Source organism: Temnothorax longispinosus, chromosome 8, assembly GCF_030848805.1.
Source record: "Temnothorax longispinosus isolate EJ_2023e chromosome 8, Tlon_JGU_v1, whole genome shotgun sequence".
Taxonomy (NCBI): Eukaryota; Metazoa; Arthropoda; class Insecta; order Hymenoptera; family Formicidae; genus Temnothorax; species Temnothorax longispinosus.
In genome coordinates, this window is record NC_092365.1 from 15,579,847 (window position 1) to 15,596,209 (window position 16,363).

Here is a 16,363-nt window from a genome sequence, read left to right on the forward strand (position 1 = left end):
ATAGAAATCTCGAAATGAGATTTTACTTGCGTCTTGCGTCAAAGGAAACTTGCTTGAATGAAATATTTTGTACGGTTCAAATAAACACTGTTAAATATTAAAGGATGAATTTTAAATCAATACCTCTTGTGTTAAATAACATTTTGCTATTTTTAACCACGTATATGTCGAAGTTTATATTATTTCAACACAAAACAGTATTATTTTGAATTGGCATTGTTTTAGTTAATAAATTAATGATATATTGAGTAGGTGCAGTGGCGATTTACAGGAATAATTAAAAATGACCTAAAATGAGTTTAATTTGACACTGCAAATTTAACGGTGAAAAAAAAGTTGAAATTCTTACAAGAAGATTGACTGTTGAGTATACACGAATATGTAAGTTCTGATTTGAATACACAAGTTTTGATTTGATGCTTCTTCATTTTCCGTGTGGTTGGTTCCTGAATCGGAGCTGCTGCTGGAAGGCTGATAAAGGGAGTGAAAAATAAACCCTCTTCGTCGCTCATTTCGGCTAAGACAAGACGCACGATGTTACGGATATACAACTTTCAAATACAGTTCGCCAGAATCGAGGTCGCGAGGAGGGCTAACACCCTCGACAAATTTAAAAAAAAAAAGTTCGGGAAAATCGGAAAGAGAAAACTCACCGAAAGAACGTCACGTTCTCGTCACCCTCCTTCTCGTCTCCTCCCTTCCGCGACCTCGTTCGATTAACACGCGCGCGAATTCGTGATTAACGAGAGCGCAAAACGCATTAGAATGTAACGCGAGAAGCGCGAAATTGCATTTCGAACCCGAGACGCGCCGCGAATACCTGGACGGTAACTCGGCGAGCGAACCCCTCGCGACATCTAGCGCGCGCGCGGCGAACCGGATCCTCGGTTCTTTCGCAGGGAAGATCGTTGCTCCGTTCCACCCAGAATCTAACCTACAATCGACGACATTTACGGCCGATTATTGATTACGGGCGTCGCAAACTTCCTTTTTTTTACGCGCTCGTAATTATTAAACTGTTTGGACACGGTTCTGAGTCACGACGCGCGCGTATTTCGTGCGTACATACATACGCGTCCCGACGCGCGCGAACGAGGCGTACCGACGTCCGCCTTGAAGAGATTACACCATAAACGTGGCGGGTGTTGGCGACTGGCCGGTACCGCGTGCCGCCTGCAATACTCGCAAACGGTTCGTACGATTCCTACACCCACACACTCTCGCATTATATAATGGTGGCCGAGCAGGCCGAGTGAAGACCCGTACCTCGCTCCTCCGATCGTCGTCGAGACCCGTGAAGATGTCTGTTGGTAGAATAATTGTGAGTAGATTGCGTTATGACGCTAAAACATTCCTGGATTGCCCCGACATTAAAATTACTTTAGCCTTCGCGATTAAAAAAATAATTACGATACGTATATCTTCACATAAATTGAAATGTTTGTTGCTTGTACATACGACACACGTTCGTATGGATATCTCGCCACTTCGTTTTGATTAAATGTCAATAATGCGGATGATTCTCTCGTTTCAGGCACGTACCTTCTCCACGTCGACTGCCGCGCAGAAGCTGGTGAAGGTATTTAAATTGTTTTTCGACAAGCGACCACTGCGTACCTCTGCATGATGATAGATGACAAGCTCGGTCATATGAATTTCCAGAGAGTTACTTTAATTCCTCCATTTTATTGCACTATTTCATGATACAAGTTCTGTAAACAATTGTCTGTTTATTGTGAGTGTGTCGATTATCTTTATCCTGTTTCCTGTATTATTACAGCCTCCAATTCAAGTATTTGGATTAGAAGGCAGGTATGCCACAGCTCTTTTCTCAGCCGCGTCTAAACAGAAGTCTTTGAACGAGGTGGAGAAGGACTTGATCAGTCTCCAGGTATGACAGTCTGTGTAAACGAAAAGTTGTGTACGTATATCAGTTCATTTCGGATATTAATCTGTAACTGTGCTTGAATCAGGGTCTTTTAAAGACGAATGCTACGCTGGTGGACTTTATAAACAATCCCACGATAAGGCGAAGAGCTAAGGTGGATATTTTTAAAGCCATCGGAAGCAAGGGCGTGAATCCAGCCACCGGAAATCTGCTGACGTTACTCGCGGAGAACGGCCGATTGCCGAAACTCAATGTGGTCATCAATTTGTACAAGATGCTCATGGCCGCTAACAGAGGGGAAGTGGTATGCGAGGTGATCACCGCAAATCCGCTTGACGCCGATCTGAAGGCGAAACTGGAGTCAACGCTGAAGCGTTTAGTGAAGAAGGGTCAAACCATTTTGCTCACTGCCAAGGTAGATCCCTCCATCATCGGCGGTATGATCGTATCGGTAGATGACAAATACGTAGACATGAGCGTCGCTAGTAAAATTAAAATGTACACTGACCTCATCCAAACCGCAGTGTAATGAAGCATAGTTATATGAAGTAATGAAGTAAACTATTACTATGAAGTAAACTCATATATTCGAGTATCATGTAAATTATCGGACAGAAATAAAAACTGTACAATCAATTAATCTAAGTCTCCAATAATTATTCTTTATACTGTACGGATATGTCAATAGGAAAATATATGAGCATATGTAGTTCTACTTTAAAACTGTGATTTTATTTTTTTTATAGTTGATAAAGCATTAATCACTTAATACAGTTACGTAAATGATTAATTATTCATTAACAATAATTTGTATTTAACTTTTCGTATCTTGAAGTGTATTAATGATGCGTGGCAAAATGATATACTTTGGAGCCACATGATATAAGGTTCTCACATGTTATATAATCTTTCTGTTTCTCTTACACTCAAACAGAGATATGCCATACAAACTAGAGACAGAGCAATAAGTAAATGTTAGTGTAAACACTTTTGAGCCTAGTGTCTCAAAGATCACTATTTGTCTGATACAAACTTACAAAATTATAATACCAAAATGTATCAATGGTGGGGTGTAGACTGGAATGTAGACTTATATAATACTCTTGTCAAACAAAAATTGTAACAATTCATAATAAGATGTTGGATGACGGTGATATATCATACCAGTGATATATCTTCGTGTGCTCGACAGGTGTAAGATGTGTAAAAATACTATTTGATTATGCAAAATGTGTTAAATATTATACACCTGAGGAATTGCGTTATACATAGCTTTCCCAAAATAGTAAAAATATATATATAAACACGTTACATATATTTTTTAACAAATCAAATCATAGACCTAGGCGATTACTGAACTTAGATATTACGCCAAATAATGGAATTAATGTAACTATATTTTACAAAATATTCGATTCATAAAAGGTTAAATTCATTAATCACAAATATATTAAAAATTATAACACATAATTAATAATTAAAACACATCAATCATTATGTTAAAATATTATATGCAAGCGGTGACTAGTATTATCTTCCAATTTCGATAATAATTGCGAAATGCAATTTTACTTAGTTAGTGAGAATGATCATAATTGCATATCTTAGGACTTCAATGCATATTATTTTATAACAATAATTCATTTCATTGCCTGACACACACATTCAAAATTATAAAATATTTTAAACAATACTTTTCTATCGTCTAATAATTTATACAATATCGATACTTGATAACTAACGGAATAAAGTTTAACCTTTTCACGATCAATGGAACATGCCCAACAGAATAAATATTCGTAATGAAAGAATTTACTCGTTATTTCAAAGCCGCTTTTGTGTATATCACGTAATTGTCTAATTATTTTAATAATATATTGACATATGTACAAGACGCGCGAGGCAACTACTACGTACGACTTCTGCTTAAAACATAACCGATGGTATATCATCCTTGACTAAAACCCAATCTTCTTCCTCCTCGAGAACAGCGGATTCCTTTGTAACGCATTCCTTTGTGGCGCATTCCTTTGCCAAAGCTGCAAAAAAATAGTTTCTAATATTCACGATTCGTGTGGCACAGATACCACGTTCTCGATGATCCGTTAATTATACTTACCGTTAAATTGGTATTCTAACTCGTCTCGATTCGTGGGCGCCTTTTGTCGAATATCGACGAAACTATTACCGACTAATGGAGCGTCATTCAGTTTACTTTGTAAAAGAGTCTTTCTGCATTCCTCGAGATCTTCTAATAGCTTCAATTCGGTACGATAACTAACATCTTCCTCCCCTGATTCAGTACCCGTGTAATCGCTCTGTTCGACATTTTCATTTTCCTCGTTCGCGATCGGTTCCTCTCCGTTCACCACATTGTTGGAGTGTACATTACAATTGATGCACGTTATAGTATCAATACGATTTGACATACTCGAATCATCCCTGTCTATTCGACTGCTCGTCATATATTTGGACAAATCAAAATCCAGAACGTCTGCTAACAATTTCTCCTTGTTCTCCACATCCCGTTGAATCGTTTCTAAATCTCGATCTGACTTCAATATAAAATCATCGTCGAGGCTCAATTGCATTAAAGAGGAATGGGTCGTCATCGTCTTGTTGGCGTTCACGTGATCAGTGCTTAGACTGCTCGACAAATGATCGGTGTTACCGTCTGGCATTGTGACACTCTCGCTTCCGTTCGTTATTTTGTTCCGAGATTTTCTTTGCTTCCTTTCAGGCGTGAAAACGACATCCTCAAATTCCTGTTGGCCAATTCTTTGAAATATCTCTCGGCGATCGTTGCTCTTCACGTCTTCCGCGTTTCTTATTCTATTACTATTATTGTATTCCGGTATTGCGTTGATATCGGTTACGAGTTGTGTATTTAAATCTATTGGAACTATTGGCGGCACTTCCACAGCTTCTTCCGCGTTTATAATCGCATTGTCGTCAGTACCAATAGTAACAATTGGTACAATGCTACAATTTGATTAGTTGGTCAATCATATTGAAAAAATATTATTCTTTTAATTCTACGTGATGCAATTTATATGTATACATATATATAATTTACTTATTCTGGAAATAATCTTTTACTTACCCTACAGATTGAATAATGTTGGTTGGATTGATTTTTGGAAAGGGAATAGCTGGCACTATACTACTCTCCTTTAATTTCGATGTCAATTCTAGTATACCATTAGCAACAGGTTTACTGTATTCAGCAAATGACGACAAAGGATCCAATGTATTTCTTGTTTCTTCTGTAAGAAAATAATTCAAAGATAATTTCAGCGTGATAATTTTTCATCCAATTGCGTTTAACTGAAAACAGTAGTTGCGCTCACCTGTAAAAATATCATTTTCCGGATAATAGGCAATTCGCAAAATATTTCTCTCTCCTTCCAATATAAATATTTCGTCTTTAGTGCAAGCCACATCGGTAACGCGCCGTAAATCATTTATGATCGATGTTATTGCAATAGTATTTGGATTTACTACATAGACTACGTCATCACAGTACGTTACTAACAAGTCGTCACAAAACGGTAATACGATGCCGAATGAAGGCTCGCCACGATTCTTCCTCGACCCTTCGGGTGCGGGATTTAATAACGTCACTTCTGTATGACCCGATCTAACTGCATCCTTTTCAGAATATTCATGATTTGATAAAATACAACAATGAGATTCAGTATGAATGCACATGTATTAGCTTAATACCTTAAATATCAGCGTTTTTAATACAGTCCCAGCCTTATCAGCTTGCCACAAACGTAACCCTGGCCTACTTGCATAGATTACCGGTTCTTGTACATAATTTTGCCGAGAACCGAACACCGCTCCTAGCTTACCTAATCTAAAAAAACAGCATAACATTATATTTCTTTAATTTATGCTATAACGAGTACGAAGATACTAACGTTTTACGTTCTTTTTGGCCGACTTGTATCACTTTCCCATTTTCATTTCTGTTCACTAAAATTGTACGTAACGTCGTTGAGACTATTAGCAAGCCCTGCTGGTAACTTAATTGTACCACAGAATATTTCTCGTTCAGCAATTTCGATGATTTGGATAAATGCTGCAAAGGAATAGTATAAAATGTCAAGATACATTTATGAGAAAGTAAGAAAGGTGTCAGGAAGAAGTTTTTGGTATCTACTTACCATATAAAAATCAATCTCCGTTAAAACTACCAAACCGTCTTTATCTCCACTGAATAATTTCATACCGTTCTTAGACCACTCCACTGCCGTCACCGCGGTATTATGTAAGCCACTTATACTGTACCTTTCCACCTTATAAAAAAATAACAGATATTCATAGATTGTTTCTACATCATATATATGTACATGTACAAGTTTCATTTTTATAATTTACCTGTTTCTTCTGTTTCGGCTTTAAACTGTTTGGCAATGAGTCCGGCGGATTCTTAGGAATTTGGAAAACTGTAACGACGCCGTGTTCATTGCCTGCTGCAACCATGTAATCGACCGTGGAGATCACTTGCACACTCGTGATTTTGGAGTTGACATTCTGCGACAAGAGGAAAAAGATGTTTATCCCAATCAAATCGATTAAGGCTCAATTTTTCCACAAGGTAGACTTAAAAAGTTAAAAAAAATTATTCAAGTACCTCGCAACGTAGTCTCTGCAGATCCTGTTTCTCCCTGTTGTACCAGTAAACCAGCCCGTGATTAGTTCCAATGGCGATAAACTCGGTCAGTGCATCGATGCAGGTGAAACTGATGTCCTGCGTGAAAATGCCATTCTGTATCTTGGCAGGTATCTGTTGCAAAAGGACGGCGAGCGGCGCCCACTCTCTCAACGGTCCACCATCCTCGCACATAGGTGTTGTCATTATCACTGCAAACATTTCACGTATTATAACATCATTACTATACCATACTTAGACGACAACTATGTCCTTAGATAATAACATTATTATATTTTGCAGACATAAAAGACTGAAAGCTCTGCCGCCGCAATCTTGAGAGCGAATTTCTCCAAAGAGTTTCGAGCACTAACGTGAAAAAACTATACGTGACGCTATAACCCTCATTGTAAAGAGAAAGCGGTGGATTTTTAATTGATAATTTCTAAGCGTACGATAATTAATTGCCACGCCGACGACGATAGCGAAGACGGAGCATTTTTACGTTGAACGAAGTTACCGCAGCTTAAATTCAGAAAGTACCTCCACTTTAGTCAGGACGAGGGATGTGGAAAAGCGGAGCACAACCGGCGTTCCTCTTTCTCGGCTCCTCGTTTTCTCTCCGTTTCCCTTTAAACGCTACGTTTCCTCCTTCCTGACGCGGGGTGAGAGTCTCATTATACGGATAAGCGTTCGCGGTTACGTGTGCACAGTGGTGCACACTGCACAGTGCTGCATATATGTGTTTATCGATACCGATCGCGAATCGCGAATGAGGAAAACACATCCAAATTCTATGATTCTATCTTTCTCTCTCTCTTTCTTCTGTTATGACAGTTATGTCAATTTACGTGGCAGAGAGAAGACTGAAAACTGAAATCGTGCTGCTTCGTAGCGTAGCGCCATCGTATCCATTCATGAACGCAGAAACTACATAGCCACATTCATTTCTCGAGATGGTAAAACGCTAATGTATATTTATAAATTACATAAAAATTGAAATTTGTAAACGTAATGTATAAAAATTCACTATTGGCCAATGTGCAAGTACGCTTTTTTATTTAGAAAGAATTTCTTCCATTAAAAAAAATTAACTTTAGCATCGTAATATTTCAACTTGCATAATGACAATTAAATATTATAAGCTATTGAGGAAAGAATTATACAGTAGCTTGTAGTGTTCTTTTTACTTTTATTTAATTTATTTTACGTATAACGCGCATATTGAATTTCGCATACGGACTTGTCTTTGTAATTTTATCCGCGTGTTGATAAAATACCACAGAGATATCGCTTGGCGCATACAGTTAATCATCAATTAAATATTAAATTAATCTTTCAGGATTTCGAAATCACCTATAAATATCCGCCTATGAACGTCGCCTTAGGACGACGGTTCTTCTTCATGAAAGCGCGTTGGAATGCGTCGTATATACAGATTTGTTGGCATGTGAACCCAACCGAGGTTACCGAGGCAGATCGCGGGGATGCGGCGATTTGTAGCCGAGAACGCCGAGATTAGGATGACGCGATAATATTACCGTTACTCCGCTATAAATATACCGGAGCCTACACGCGATTCTCTTGAGATATGCGCTGTGGGACACGCGAAAATCGGTAGGAGTCGGCGAGGCGAGGCAATGAACCCAGGTATGTCGACGATGGAGGGTTCGCTCAGCAAGTGGACGAACGTTGTCAACGGGTGGCAGTATCGATGGTTTGTTTTGGACGACAATGCGGGCCTTCTGTCATACTACACGGTAAGAACACCTGCGACACGTCGAGCGCATCGCGTTCCCGTTTCCCACCTGCGATATCGCGCGTCCAGCGCTCCATTGTTCGTCCCGAGCGGGTGACCCTTTAGGTTATCTCTCTGATTTCCTCTTCTTTTGTTTTCTCCCCTTCAGAGCAAGGAGAAGATGATGCGCGGTGCGCGTCGCGGTTGTGTGCGATTGAGAGGCGCTATTATTGGCATCGACGACGAGGACGACAGTACGTTCACTATAACGACCAACTCCTGCAAGGATGATCCGAAGACGTTTCATTTTCAAACGCGCAACGGCGAGGAGAGAGAACGCTGGGTTCGTGCTTTGGAAGACACGATACTGCGCCACTCTCATACGGTATGTACATGAATGTAGAGGCCTAGATGATTATCTAGGCCTCTACATGAATGCAGACACGCTCATATTTTATACACATGAAACAAAGACAATTGTTATATCCTTAGGTCGGTATAGTCAGATCTTATATATAAGATTATTTTAAGTTTATCCTTGGATACTCTGTAGCCAAGGGAACGAATCATACAGCATCTACAGATAAACTTGAGACAATCTGAAATATAAGATCTGACTACGATATATCGCCCTTAGTATACAGTGAATAATAAAATAATGTCATAACTTCATAAAGCTCGATGTACAGTGGTAAGAATTGATTGTCGCAGAGATGGGATCCTAAAAAGTCTCCGCCCAAGCAAGATTTTGATCGCAAGGTAGCCGAAGCTGATGTTTATCTTCAACTCTTGATCGATCAGATCAAACTGATTGAAGGTAAAAGGGATGCGGCTGAAGATGAGGAAAAGCAGAAGACGTATTCTGCCATTCTGTCGCAAGCTAACGCCATGCTTAATTCTGTTAAACATACTATTGTCCAGTTGCAAATTGCAAAGGTATTTATTGCATCGCTTTATTATATATCCAATGTATCCTATTGTAATTGTGATTTTACATGTGTTGAATGATGTTTCCAGAATACGGCGATACCTGTTAATGGAATATATAGAGGACCGTCAAATTCTATGCACGTCTCACCTTCGCTTTCACACGGTAAGATTTCCAATATGGTGTTACTCGGTTACAAGATCATTGTTCAAGACTGGTCTTATTACCCCACACAAAGACCTGTTTATCTCCAAAAAAAACTGTCCAGGTGGTTCGCCGCAAATAACAATGATAAAAATGAGAACAAACAAGATAGAGCGGCGTTTTACGAACTCGGTGATAGATAAGGCTCGAGATTCACTCGCTTCGAAAATATTAAGAGGAAAGAGGAATTATTCGTGATCTTTTCTAATCGAGAAACATTTGTGTTTATCTTCTTTTTTTTTTAATAAATGGACTTATGCCTGTGAGAAACTACATCTCTAAAAACTCAATTTTAGTTGCAGCTAGTACTCCAGAAGCGACAGTGCAAACCGGCATCGAGTTGGGCTCCGAATGTGTGGAACCGAGAATATCTACATTGTCAAATGGTAAATGTCGCAACGTTTATTCTGCATTCTGCATATTAATTAAATGAGAGTTGTCTCGATCTTAATCCTGAAATGAGACTGAAGTGTCATTTTGCATCTTTAGTTGTAGATAGAGATTTACCAGTACCACAGTTCTCGTACTCGTCTTCCGACGAGGACGACGATTACTTCGATGCCGCGGACGAAATACCAACTCCGGCAGTCCAGAATCATATTACGCTGCAAGTATAAGTTAATCTCTATGTGAAAATAGAATCGTTACCTTTTTCACGCGTGCGGTCTTTACTGTATATTAATTGGTAAATTTTTGTATTAGAGAGCTTACATTTGTATGCGTTCTTCCGATAAAGCTCAATAATATATAAATGTTTTTTTTTTAGATATTCAGATAATGAGCGATTACATTCATCTATGGACAGTGCCACGGGAGATAAACGCAAAGAACCGCCGCTGCCGCCTATCAAAGGCGACGGATCAGTAGATTATGATGGTGAGTCAATACTTTCATTTTGATATGCGTTTTGCTATATCTGTTAGTTTTATTTTTCCATTTGCTGCCTATTGTTTTAGTCAAAATTATTCCCAGCACAATCGTCACGTTTATCAAAATAATATATTACAAATGATTCAGAAATAAATATTTTTCAATAAAAATTGCATATACTTGTAGATTTAGTTATCTAAAACTAGACAGGTAGGTATTTCATGTTCTGTGTCAACTAGTAGCGAGCTGACGTTTTAGTCCCGCGGCTCTATAGTTTTGCTTCCTTAAACTGCCTTCGCTAATAGCTTTTTTTGAGGAGTGTTCTAGGCATAATAGATTTGTTTTCGAAAAAGGTTTTAAATTACTTAGATTAAATTACTTAGGTGTGAAATATTCACGTGTCTAGTTAAAGATCAAAATCTCCATTTACGGGCATGGACAAATTTCATATTACAAAATAATTTGTGTAAGATACAAGCCTGTGCAATTTCTTTTCCTTATGTCGTTGGCAGGAAATGGAAGGTAAGTACGTTTATTCTAGGAGCACAAAGTTTACTTTCATCTCTTTCAAATATATGCGTGATTTTTAATCAATCCGGAATTTGTGGATTTACATTTGAGTACGTTATATAAAAACTCGAGTGGCAAGATAAGGTGGGGATATCTCTCTGTGATTGTGGGATTTGTAAGGAATTTTTTTTGCGCATCTATTTGTATAAAGTAAATAACGGGAAAATTTAGTCGAAATCGTTCGGAGGTACCGCGGGCTTTGCGAAAGACACGCATTCCGTCGTTGATAATGCAGGCTGTGTTTAGTATACTCGTCTGTTTTATCCACTGTGACCGTTATTGATCTCTGTCCGATCGTGGGCACTACTCCGCTTTTTTGACGTATAAGTTGACGTTTCGCAGACGAGACACAATCGCGAATGTTCCCGTGTCTCTTTCAAAGTGTGCTGAATAAATAGAACGAAAGAGATCATGTTTCATTGACACAATGACGAGTGAGGAAGGAGAATTTCGGTGGAACTTTACGTTCCGCTGTTTACCTTTACGTGTCCAACGGAGTACTTTGCGTTAATAGAAAACAATTCGATCCTGGGACTAAGGGGCTTAGGAATGGATACTAGTTGGTCTATCTTAGCCAGACAATATGTTGGACATAACTTCAAGTCGTAAGTTTTTGCGTGCCGTTGGTATAAATGCGATAGAAAATTCAGGTTAAGGTTCCTGAATGCTCCCTTTGTATACTGTTTGTATGTTATTGTTATGGAGACCTATAAGCTAAAATCGACAATATCCAGAACGCATTTCTTATAAATATTTAATTTAAACCGTGACTTTGTATCTGTTGCAGCTCTTTACGAAGAAGAAAGCGAAACCGAAAGTACGTAATACGTTTTTCAAGCATAAGATATCGTAGGAAGTAACGTATATTGATATTTCTTTTACTCTTATCATCTACAGTGGATTCCATGGAAAGTCATGGCTCAGTCGTAGCTCATCTTCTGTCCCAAGTGAAGATCGGCATGGACTTGACGAGGGTTGCCCTGCCAACGTTTATCCTAGAGCGCAGGTCACTCCTTGAGATGTACGCAGATTACTTTGCTCATCCCGATCAATTTGTAAGGTACTTCCAATTATCCAGTTAATAAGACTGTTCAATAATATAATCGCATCTCAACGCTTTGTAATAAGTTTTTGAAAATAATATTCCTGATCCATTTTCCTGAATTAGCATTGCAGATATGCCTACACCTCGAGAAAGGATGGTGCAAGTAATTCGCTGGTACTTGTGCAGCTTTCATGCCGGACGTAAATCTGGCGTGGCTAAGAAGCCGTATAATCCGATACTAGGTGAAATTTTTCGGTGTCATTGGAACATACCCAATGTTAGTCCCTCTGATAACGCTGTAGATTCTGCTACCAAGCTTGTATCGGACGGTCCTGTACCGTGGTGCAAAGAGAATCAACTTTCTTTTGTCGCTGAACAAGTTTCTCACCATCCACCAGGTATGGAAATGTTTTTTTATTCCAGCATTTTATCTAATCATATATGTTGTACGAAATAACTTATCTAATTATCATACCGTTTGATTGCAGTTAGTGCATTTTATGCCGAGCATGTTGGAAAAAAGATCAGTTTCGGGGCTCACGTTTGGACGAAGAGCAAGTTCTTGGGTTTAAGTATAGGGGTACACAACGTGGGAAAAGGTTGGGTAAACGTGCTGCAACATGGGGAGGAATACGTTTTAACTTTCCCTAACGGTTACGGCAGATCTATCCTCACAATACCGTGGATAGAGCTAGGAGGAACCGTAACGATAAGTTGCGTGCAGACCGGCTACCATGCGACAGTAGATTTTTTAACGAAACCTTTTTACGGCGGTAAACGGAATCGAATTACATGCCAAGCCTTTCAAGCGGGAGATAAAAAGCCGTTTCTTGTTATAAACGGAGAATGGAGCGGAGCGATGGAAGCGAAGACGTCGGATGGTGTAAGTGGAAACATTGGAATGGTATTAACGTAACGTTAATTAGATTAAACGCCGCAATGACAATTAGGATATTCGTGTGTCCTATGTAGCAAGCTACTGTGAATAACGGATATTAATGTATATTATATAATCATTCGTGGATGCAAAATCTCTGATTATCATTAAAAAATATATTTTGTCCTTTTTTTTCTTACAGAAGACTGAAATGTTCGCTGACGTTAGAGACCTCAACACGGAAAGAAAACTGGTCAAAACAGTATGCGAGCAAGATGAATGTGAGTCACGAAAAGTTTGGCGTGACGTGACAGTTGGCCTACGTATCAACGATATGGATAAAGCTACCGCGGCCAAGTGTGCAATCGAGCAAAAACAACGAGAAGAAGCGCGGCTTCGAAAGGAGAATAATCTAGCGTGGCAAACAAAAGTAAGCGAACGATTTTTATGCTTTTGATGCTCTTCATTTGCCGGTCGCATAATTGTCACCAATTATTTTGTTTTCTTGTTGAACAGCTTTTTAAGGAAACCAAAGACGGTGGCTGGATGTACATAACACCTCTTGTAGACAGAATACACAGTTCTAGCGATCAAACGAATGTTACCTAACTATGTATACATGTGTATTACGCGACAATTTTAGATGCAGCACAATACTAGAAGAGAAATCGTGGCCTACTGCCTGTAAGAATTGTAATATCAGGCTTAATTCAGAAGATACACATTTTCATGTTTGAACAATTTCGGTAAATATTTTTATGCGTAATAGTCATTCTTAGTTTAATTAGGAAAGAGGTAAAGCAATATTATCCACTATTTTACTTTTCGTATCAAGTTTTAAGTTTCAATTAATAAAAATATTTTGTCAATAATAGAATATGAATAATAGAATATGAATTTTTATGATATAAACTTGTATCTTCTTTTTTTTTATCCTTGAAATAATTTCACACAGATATCGTAAGCTTCTATTATATCCACATTTCAAGTATGTGTACGTAAGTGAAGTCTTTTTTATATATGTAACATTTATTGACGCTGTAATTTCTTATCAGGAAAGAAATTTATATGTATGTACAATTTACGCAAACCTGTATACATCATATTGTATAGATTGCATGCCATATTGTATAAAAAAGTTGTTTTACGATGTCACTAATGGACGTAAATAACACGATATTCTAATTATAGAATTTATTATTTTTGCGCAATCTCGGAATTGTCATTTGGCAAGAATAAATTTCCAATATGTAAGGAATGGCTCGAATTCCGTAATGGATTTTTTAAATAAACTTATGCATTTCTTATGCACACAAAACGATATAATAATAATACTTAAATTTATATTTATTTGTAATTATAAGTACGAATAATGTTCCCACATACTTATTTTCCAAATTAATTTCCTTCAAATAAATTAATAAATCATAAACTGTTCAAATGTTTATTTAATGGGTTATTTTATTACATTTTGGAAGTGGATTATGCTTATTTATGAGGAACATGTGTGTTAGACAATTCTTTTTATTGCGTATAAAAATAGGTGTACAAAATATATAATAAAAATTAACATTGTTGGACAATAAATTGATTTAGTTCGCGATTTCTCGTAAGACGATATAACCAAGAAAATAGCCTGTAACAGCAGTTCTATAAATATGAGGCAGTCGTTTTGTCGATGATAACAAGTAGTTTAATCCAGCTTCTATTATAAGCAAATTTACCTCGTGATATCTAACGTTCAAACAATTAGAAATTGTACTAACTGAATTGTTATTAGTCTCATATTTGTATAAAACTTTGGCAGCGCATTTCTGTTGTAAGGATATAGTGTCAGTATCACAGACCGTTGCGTGATCAGGCTCCGTAATTAAATTTAGCTTGCAATCCATTGGCTTTATCGAAAGACAATGAGCCTGTTTACCAACGGACGTTGTCAGAACAATTTCCTCTCCTAAGATCTCGCTCAGCGAATCTGTTACAATTATCAGAAAATCACTGAGCGGATCGGTAGCACTTACAGTAGACAACGCGTCATTCTGCGGTTTATAATCTACGCAACAGTTCCATATCTTGAATAAACCATATGCATGAAACATTCCTATGTGCAACAAACATTTATTACAAGTCAACGTTTTATTATCTGTACATACATCGTTTTCGAAAATACTTTTATGCAACGCGGCAAAGTAAGAGCCGTATAAGTAATCGGATTCCTGTGGCTGCACACTATTTGGGACGGTGTTGCAATTATGTTTACAACAAAACCACTCGTCGAAATCGTACTCCGTGTCGGGTAATGGCAGAAACCTCCGGAAGCTAATCGACTTTGAGATAACACTTTTGCAACAGGCGCATAGCATAACGCATTTTGATGTTTCAAATACTAATTTGATATCATCTAAAATAGGCTGCAAATAATTGCTCGACCGAATTGATTTGTTCAAGTTGGTTATCACTTCTGTGCTAAAAGACCCGAATGCAGATTCCGACGGAGCCGTTTGTAGACGGAAGCAGATCCAATTGTCTATTATGCTTAACATGGACAGGGAATTAGGTAGGACTTTTACAGATGGCAGTGAAAAGTTTATCCTACAATCTTCTGCTGTTAATACTATGTTACTTTCCAGGAGTTTAATTTGAACATTTCTTAAGCAGAGATCTTTCCGCACGGAAATAAATACGTTGCAGGATTGCAAGAGCGGTCTTAACTCTAACGTTATAAGCTCCATAACTTCATATCGTTCAGCAATAAAATCGCATTATTCTGGAGCAGTAATGCATCATTCCACAGTTCTGGAAGTACAATATAAAATATGATTCCCCCTTTGTTATTATTTATATATTTGATACATTAACCCTAGACAGACTCACTTAATTTTCTCATACGTGAATGACTCACTGGGGTAATACGTTACCCCAAACTTGTACCGCGTGTATAATATTTCCAGAATGTTCTTAGAAAACTTTATAATAGATAATTTTGTTTGTTGTTTAATAGGGAAGACGATAGTAGTCATCAATTTGCGGTAGTAAAAAAAAAAACAGTAAAAAAATTTCGAAAAACAAAACAAAGAACCAAAAATTTGGCTGAAATGATGCGAATTTGAATTTCGCGTAGGGTAACGTATTACCCCAGTGAGTCTGTCTAGGATTAAATACTATTTAGTCAGTATATTAAATAACATATAGTATAATTAATATACTGAGTATATAATAAATAATATGCAATAAATATACACTATTCAATAACGCAAGCTATTTACAGTTGTATAAAAAAATGCTTACTAACGATACACCTCACAGATGCACATCTTGCCATGTGACACGTGCTTGTCATTCAAATGTGAGGTTATGAATGCACTAATGCCGATATAAAATAAAAATTTATATGAGTATCTTCTTTCCTTGCGGGCTTAGCGGAGAGAAATCTATGGATTCAATGACTTCCGTATTCACATCCGCAAATTATATTTTCCTGGACCACTTTCTCAGGTAACGCTGCTGGAACCTGCGAGAGACACCAATGGACACCAACCCGCTTCCGCATTTCTCGTTTGATCAATGCGTACTGAAAACTGAA

At 37.8% G+C, this 16,363-nt stretch overlaps 5 protein-coding genes across 10 annotated transcripts in view; 2 read left to right on the top strand and 3 right to left on the bottom strand.

The window, feature by feature from the left end:
* LOC139817182 (uncharacterized) overlaps window positions 1-1,122 on the bottom strand; it is a 30,272-nt gene extending 29,150 nt beyond the window's left edge. For 3 of the 4 annotated variants that reach the window (XM_071785068.1, XM_071785067.1, XM_071785062.1), the window contains exon 1: window positions 654-1,122. The gene's annotated coding sequence lies outside the window, so the exon portion shown is untranslated. Of the gene's footprint in view, window positions 1-349; window positions 474-653 lie in introns of those variants that run through there. The other variant, XM_071785064.1, reaches the window with a different exon arrangement.
* A 57-nt stretch (window positions 1,123-1,179) lies between these two features.
* Atpsyno (ATP synthase subunit O, mitochondrial) lies at window positions 1,180-2,533 on the top strand. Of its 2 annotated transcripts, XM_071785061.1 has the most exons (4): window positions 1,180-1,321; window positions 1,535-1,579; window positions 1,781-1,891; window positions 1,974-2,533. In XM_071785061.1, the coding sequence occupies exons 1-4, from the start codon at window positions 1,301-1,303 to the stop codon at window positions 2,415-2,417; spliced, it is 621 nt and encodes a 206-aa protein (XP_071641162.1). In that variant the 5' UTR covers window positions 1,180-1,300; the 3' UTR covers window positions 2,418-2,533. The 2 variants fall into 2 exon arrangements, with proteins under 2 accessions (XP_071641162.1, XP_071641161.1); XM_071785060.1 differs by lacking the exon at window positions 1,180-1,321 and having other exon boundaries at window positions 1,487-1,579.
* Window positions 2,534-2,598: 65 nt separating this feature from the next.
* On the bottom strand, window positions 2,599-7,462 carry LOC139817173 (WD repeat-containing protein CG11141). The gene is made up of 10 exons (XM_071785044.1): window positions 7,092-7,462; window positions 6,531-6,760; window positions 6,275-6,430; window positions 6,061-6,192; window positions 5,815-5,975; window positions 5,615-5,750; window positions 5,239-5,539; window positions 4,992-5,154; window positions 4,008-4,870; window positions 2,599-3,927 (listed from the first exon to the last, which is right to left on the bottom strand). The coding sequence occupies exons 2-10, from the start codon at window positions 6,753-6,755 to the stop codon at window positions 3,815-3,817; spliced, it is 2,250 nt and encodes a 749-aa protein (XP_071641145.1). The 5' UTR covers window positions 6,756-6,760; window positions 7,092-7,462; the 3' UTR covers window positions 2,599-3,814.
* A 474-nt stretch (window positions 7,463-7,936) lies between these two features.
* LOC139817174 (oxysterol-binding protein-related protein 9) lies at window positions 7,937-14,880 on the top strand. Of its 2 annotated transcripts, none has more exons than XM_071785047.1 (13): window positions 7,937-8,308; window positions 8,456-8,671; window positions 8,998-9,222; window positions 9,304-9,379; window positions 9,721-9,804; window positions 9,908-10,025; window positions 10,185-10,294; window positions 11,646-11,675; window positions 11,756-11,918; window positions 12,027-12,301; window positions 12,392-12,786; window positions 12,983-13,210; window positions 13,297-14,880. In XM_071785047.1, the coding sequence occupies exons 1-13, from the start codon at window positions 8,189-8,191 to the stop codon at window positions 13,387-13,389; spliced, it is 2,133 nt and encodes a 710-aa protein (XP_071641148.1). In that variant the 5' UTR covers window positions 7,937-8,188; the 3' UTR covers window positions 13,390-14,880. The 2 variants fall into 2 exon arrangements, with proteins under 2 accessions (XP_071641148.1, XP_071641146.1); XM_071785045.1 differs by having other exon boundaries at window positions 7,938-8,308; window positions 9,715-9,804.
* On the bottom strand, window positions 14,211-16,354 carry LOC139817179 (uncharacterized). Its single transcript, XM_071785058.1, has 2 exons — window positions 16,069-16,354; window positions 14,211-15,576 (listed from the first exon to the last, which is right to left on the bottom strand). The coding sequence occupies exon 2, from the start codon at window positions 15,510-15,512 to the stop codon at window positions 14,373-14,375; it is 1,140 nt and encodes a 379-aa protein (XP_071641159.1). The 5' UTR covers window positions 15,513-15,576; window positions 16,069-16,354; the 3' UTR covers window positions 14,211-14,372.
* Between the last annotated feature and the right edge of the window lie 9 nt (window positions 16,355-16,363).

Coding starts and splice junctions, on each gene's coding strand:
- LOC139817173 (XM_071785044.1), bottom strand. CDS start 6,755: ATGACAACACCTATGTGCGAGGATGGTGGACCGTTGAGAGAGTGGGCG. Junction 6,193..6,274: donor AGCCGAAACAGAAGAAACAG/GTAAATTATAAA, acceptor TTTTTTTATAAG/GTGGAAAGGTACAGTATAAG. Junction 5,155..5,238: donor GGAAAATGATATTTTTACAG/GTGAGCGCAACT, acceptor ATTTTCTTACAG/AAGAAACAAGAAATACATTG.
- LOC139817179 (XM_071785058.1), bottom strand. CDS start 15,512: ATGGAGCTTATAACGTTAGAGTTAAGACCGCTCTTGCAATCCTGCAAC.
- Atpsyno (XM_071785060.1), top strand. CDS start 1,502: ATGTCAATAATGCGGATGATTCTCTCGTTTCAGGCACGTACCTTCTCC. Junction 1,580..1,780: donor CCGCGCAGAAGCTGGTGAAG/GTATTTAAATTG, acceptor GTATTATTACAG/CCTCCAATTCAAGTATTTGG. Junction 1,892..1,973: donor AGGACTTGATCAGTCTCCAG/GTATGACAGTCT, acceptor TGCTTGAATCAG/GGTCTTTTAAAGACGAATGC.
- LOC139817174 (XM_071785045.1), top strand. CDS start 8,189: ATGAACCCAGGTATGTCGACGATGGAGGGTTCGCTCAGCAAGTGGACG. Junction 8,672..8,997: donor TACTGCGCCACTCTCATACG/GTATGTACATGA, acceptor TGATTGTCGCAG/AGATGGGATCCTAAAAAGTC. Junction 10,295..11,645: donor CGGATCAGTAGATTATGATG/GTGAGTCAATAC, acceptor TATCTGTTGCAG/CTCTTTACGAAGAAGAAAGC.